Genomic DNA, 6,000 nt, shown 5'->3' with positions numbered 1-6,000 from the left:
TAACCGATTATTCATTCTTTGACTTGAACTTTGCACTTGAATAACATTTCTAATATGACCATCTTGATTCAACAAGTCTTGACAAGCTTTCATTGCATTGTTATGTGGTGAGCAGGGATCCTTCCCTATGTGTTTAAGAAAGGAACAATGTTTTCCATTCCTAACTTTCTTCCAATTTCTAAAACCCATAGAAATAAAGACAAGTGATCTGGGATGTCCACTTAGTTTTTTGCTAAAAAGGTAACATGGTAAGCAATATGCGGCATCTTCAGATGGTGCATATTCTAACCATGATGGAAATATGCTAAACCAAGTATGTTGAAACCTTCTCGGATGATCCTCGTTATCGGACAAAGGATAGTTTTCTAAATGAATTTGATATGGACCCTATTTTAGATAAGCTCTTCGTATTGCATCCACTTGATTTGGTGGATATTGCCAAATCGGAGGACGCTTTCCAGGATCGCGTTCCAAAGAATTTTCAAAACCATGATGCTCTTCAATTGTCGGATTCTCAAGAACTGTTTCAGATTCGGATGTCGGGATTATAATTTCTTCATCTCTCTCTTCTCTTTCAATTTCACATGCTTTCCTTTTGAAAAAAGAATCAATTTTCCTATTATTCATCTTTACTCTTCCTATAATATCATATCAGATCCAAAAATCAATTTAAAGAACATAAAAATTACAAGAGAAAAAAATTAATAAACTTAATTAATAAACTTTAATCCGTTTTCAAATACCGGTAACTTCACTATTAGAAATTAGCAGCAACAATGATTAAATAAACCTTATTACAGTGTATAACTATATTTGTAAATTACAGTGTTATGAATTGGCTTAATAAACCTCATATAGATTATTTTAACACATCAAGAAAGAAGAACCCTAAAAATCTCAAAAACACAAATCAAGCAATCACTTTAATTTGTTACTTTTTATAAAAGAAGAATGAATACAATTTTTTACCTGTTAGATGCCGATCACTTTAATATGTTCCAATTCCGGTGCCGGTAGCAAACCCATATGAGAAAGAAAGGAAAGGTATGAGCTTTTTACCTTATCTGTATTTTAACCTAACTTTGAATGAAAAAGAAAAAATAAAAATTAATTTTAATTTAAAATAAGGATGTTTTAGTAATTTAATATATATGAATTAAAAAAAATAAAAAGTTGAGGGGTGGCCGAGGCCTTCCCACGTCCCCCCTCAGTTCCGCCACTGAACATAGTTCTCCCTTCGAACTACCACCACCACAGCAACAATTATGCATGTCCACATACAAGCATCACACAAATTAAATATTCATACACCATATATAACCAAATTTATGCATATAAAACATCATCTTTCGTTAATCACATAACAACACCATGGATCTCAATTTATGATATTTTTCATTAGGCATGGCGGAAGTCATTAGGGTTGACGGACGTCACCCAGAACTGAGTTTTTTCTCACTGTCAGTTCGTCGCTAAGTCCCAGAATTCGTGGATAAATACACAAAATTTACTTTTCTGCATTTTCCACCATAGAAGCCCTTCCAGACCTCCGATTTCATTTCCGTAAAAAGCTTTGATCTCAGAATTCGACGTACTACAGTTATATAATGATTAAAACACAAATTTAACGCATATATTTCTCAATTTTCTCGAAAACACATTAACCCCAAAGCTCCAAACATTCGACAATGGTGGATAATATTAACAACTTCAAAACAGTAATGGTCTGTTCTGTTCTTGGTTCTCCTCTCCTTTTATGCTAGCTCTACTGAAACCTTCGACAATGGTGGAAAATATTAACCCCTCATGCATAATCCCTATTGAAAGCTATTCTCCCTCCTTACCTTGTTCTCCTAGCAACAATGGTTGGTTTTATTCTCGGTTCTCCTCTCCTTCTATGCTAGCTCTCCTCTTGCTCTTCTCTTTTCCCTAGCTCTTTCACTTTTCTAATTCACTTATTATCAAAAACTCTAACTCTCTAACTTTATTTTTATAATAACAAAACTCCTAAATTTTGGATTTACCTTTCTATCCTCACTTACTCACAAAAACCCAACAATGCCCTTCCTATTTTATTTCCTATATTTAATTACTCTATTCTTATTACTTTATCTCTAATAACAAAATAATTAAATTCACAAAAAATGCTACTACTCATATGATTTCATATAATAATCAAAGCACTATTATTTAAATAATAGAATCAAAACATTATTTCAATTAATAAAATAATTCTAAGTTATCCTATCTTTCTCTAATTACTCTCCACACTCTACTACAAGGTCAATCACCATCTCTCACACTCATATTCATTTATCCACCCATCCACAATAATAAAATAAATTAACAAATAAATATTAAATTAAAATAAAATAATTTATTAAAATTGGGGTGTCACAGGGTTGTTGGGCGACTGATGTCTTTACGTCTTAACTTACGACTGTTCCGGGTGACTGTTCTCAATATGAACTTACGAGCGATCTATTAAGTTGTTTATTCCTTTACACAAGCCCGAGTGTAAGTTATGTTTTTTCCATCATCTTATCCCGAGGTTAATATAGTAGATGTATGCCCGTAGCATACATGAAGTACATTTTCGTGTATTTACCTTCTCTGAAGTTCAATCGATGGTGTGTTCGAAGAGGGGGGGGGGGGGAATCTAACTTCATGAATCTGGATGGACTAGCCTCAAATTCGATTACATGGAAATCGATGCTGACAAGTGATAATAGTTTTTAATGCGACATTTCCAACACGTCATGCCTCTATTCGAAGGAAGGAGGTGCTCCAGTGACAACTTTATGTTTAATGTTGCCATGGTACGAATCTCATCGATGATCGATAATTGAGGTGAGACGGAATCAGAAGATTTAATTGAGCTCTTTGGTGTGATGTAGGGGGTGATTGTCTCCATCTCTAAGTGATTTCGGTAGATATCTGACTTTGGATCGAAGATGATATATCCGGGTAATTTCGTGGAAATTAGGAGTGAATTCCATAGGTGGTGCTACTGTTCTATTGCGGAACCAAAATTGGTGTTGATTGACGATGTATGACTCTATGATTAATCATGTTGATATCCGATAGGGTGGTGTAGGATGGACCTACAAGGTAAGCACTCAAACATCCAAGTCAGTTCATAGTTCAAGATGCATATAGTGAAAAATGGAGATCAAAAAGTGTTTCTTAAATCTTAAGTGTGTTGACTTTATACGTTGGATAATTTTGATTAAGCTTGCACCTAATTGAATATTTTCCCTACGCCTTTTGTCGGCCCAGAATAATTATAAAACATGACAGTTCATACATATATGATTACAAAATATGTGAAATGAGTAATGATTATACTACCTTGTAATAGTGTCATATTTTTTTTATTATAGTTAATTTTTTTTAAATATTTTTTCAATAAACATTAAAGTCTTTTATTATAAATAAACACTAAAATATTAAATACAGAAATAAAACATAAAAAATTAATATTTTTATAATTAAAATTATTATTTGATTCTTATATTATTAAAAAAACATTTAATTAATTCATAAAATAATAAATAAAATTATATAAGTGTTGAGAATTGATGAGCGTAGCTTTCAACAGTGCTTCTCTAGCATAAGCAGTTTAAATCCATAAAAGCGAGGAAACAATACGAGGAGTTTACAGCAACACTGGAGCATGGTTACTAAGAAATAAATAAAGAATAGAAAAATCGTGGACGGCAGGATTCGAACCTGCGCGGGCAAAGCCCACATGATTTCTAGTCATGCCCGATAACCACTCCGGCACGTCCACTCATATGATATTCTAATCTATTGTTTTAATCTTTCTATATGATTCAGTTTAGTAAGTTAACACAATTTAATTAAGGTTAGTTTGTTAAGTTTTTTTCTCTCTTCTATGAATAGGAGGAAACTGCATCAATTATACAGTATGTATTCATATAATATAGACTAATCCTCATTGGTGGAACCAAAGCAATTCAAGTCAAATATGTGATTTAAGAATTATAAATAGAAAAATACTAAACTGCATGACAAGTTTATTCGTGTCAATTGTACGAATGAATTTTTTAAATGTCATTTGAATCTCTTTTCACTTTGATTTAACTCAAGTATTGATATAGTTTTACAAGTCTTTTTGTTTATGAGATCAGTCACAAACGCTTTTATTTGTCTCTGCTTTTTCATTGATCTATGAAAATGATAATTATTTGAAAAAGTCCCGCACACATGGCTAAATGTTTATTGTATCATGGTTTGTACGATATTTTGAAAAATTAGTATAAGTTAACTCCTAGTAACATGTATCGTGCAATTCGTGTGTGGCATTTGTTGTGCCATATAACAACACTTAAATAATATGTATATCTCCGATCAATATCTATTTGTCATGGATGAGATTTTGCAATCTCCAAATAATTGCAAGAGATTTTGTAATCTGTCATATAGAATCTTTCCTATCTATCTGAGCTATGCATTTGTTTCATTCTTTTCCACGTTGTTATGCGACAACCTCAATGTTATTTATTTGTCACATAACCCTGTCCTACAAAACAGGTTAAGTTTATTTTGTGCATTAATTCAAACTTAGTTAGTTAGTTAATTACTATTTGTATATATATAATAATTATTTGTGTAGTTTTGTAATAGTCACTTTATAACTAAATTTCTCCCATTCAATATTCATTATTCTCTCTTCTTCCCTTCATTCCAATACTCAGAAGACCCTATTTTACATTCACTAATGTGTTGAAGCGGAGGTGTTTGATAAAATAGCTCATGCTGCAACTTCGAAAGAAGCATGAGATATGCTGGAAAAATACTATGGTGGAGATGCCAAGGTCAAGAAGGTGCACCTCCAGTCTTTGAGAAAGCAGTATGAGATGCTGCATATGAAAGAGGGTGAATCGATATCAAATTTCTTCACAAGGATTCAAGATTTAACCAATCAGATGAAGAGTTATGGAGAGACTTTGATACAGCAAATGAAGGTTGAAAAAGTACTTCAAAGTCTCACTCCTCAATATGATATGGTAGTAGTAACAATGAAAGAAACCAAAGATTTGGAAACGATGAAGATGGAGGATCTGCAAGGATCTCTAAAAGTCAGAGAACTGAGACTGAATCAAAGAGAGACAGATGAAGATTCTGAACAGACCCTGATTGCTCATTCAAGAAAGCAAAATTCTGATGACATGAAGAAAAGGTGGAAGTAAGGAAAAGGAAAACACCAGAGAGAAGTTGCTCCAGATAACAAAGAGAAGAAGAAGTTTAAAGAAAGATTTGAATCCTATAAAGGAGGAGAAGAAGGATATAGCAAATTTTTGAACAAGAAAAATTTTCAAGACAAGAGAAAGATTCGATGCTTCAATTGTGAGAAGTATGGTCACTTTGCTTCAGATTGCTGGTTTAGAAGGGGGAGGAAAAAGAGTGGTGCAGAGGAAGATAACATAGTGCAAGATGACTTTGCTTCAGACCCTGTCATGCTGATGATAACTACCCCTGAAGGGGCTCCAACCTCTGATGTGTGGTACTTAGACTCTGGTTGTTCTAACCATATGACTGGACACAATGGGTGGTTGACAGACTTTAACTCAAACAAGAAGACAAGTGTGAAGCTGGCAGATAGCAGAAGCTTAATAGTAGAAGGCATGAGCAATATTGTCATACAAAAAAGGAAGGCAAAACAAAATTGATAGAAGATATGTTATTTGTCCCTGGTATGCAATATAATTTGATGAGCATTAATCAGATGGTAGAGAAATGATTCTCAGTAATCATGGAAGGAGGTTCACTGAAGCTATATGACAAGAAGAAAATAATGGTTCTAAAATCAACTTTAACTAGAAACAGAATCTGGAAGGCTAGTTTGAAGGCCTCAGAATCACACTGTCTTTATTCATCAATTCCTGATTAAGAAAACTGGCTTTGGCACAAAAGGTATGGGAATTTGAACTTTAGAATTCTAGGTAAGCTAAATACTATGAATTTATTAGAATG

The 6,000-nt window shown here is 33.2% G+C and overlaps 1 protein-coding gene and 1 non-coding gene across 2 annotated transcripts; one reads left to right on the top strand and one right to left on the bottom strand.

Annotated features, from left to right (window-relative positions):
• Positions 1 to 3,711: 3,711 nt before the first annotated feature.
• Positions 3,712 to 3,793, bottom strand: TRNAS-AGA (transfer RNA serine (anticodon AGA)). The gene has a single exon. It is a non-coding gene; the product is annotated as a tRNA-Ser (tRNA).
• A 1,015-nt stretch (positions 3,794 to 4,808) lies between these two features.
• On the top strand, positions 4,809 to 5,216 carry LOC127094978 (uncharacterized). The gene has a single exon (XM_051033734.1). The coding sequence runs from the start codon at positions 4,809 to 4,811 to the stop codon at positions 5,214 to 5,216; it is 408 nt and encodes a 135-aa protein (XP_050889691.1).
• Positions 5,217 to 6,000: the final 784 nt, after the last annotated feature.

The sequence above is a fragment of the Lathyrus oleraceus genome, chromosome 6, assembly GCF_024323335.1.
Source record: "Lathyrus oleraceus cultivar Zhongwan6 chromosome 6, CAAS_Psat_ZW6_1.0, whole genome shotgun sequence".
Taxonomy (NCBI): domain Eukaryota; kingdom Viridiplantae; phylum Streptophyta; class Magnoliopsida; order Fabales; family Fabaceae; genus Lathyrus; species Lathyrus oleraceus.
This window is presented reverse-complemented; position numbering and strand designations above follow the sequence as displayed.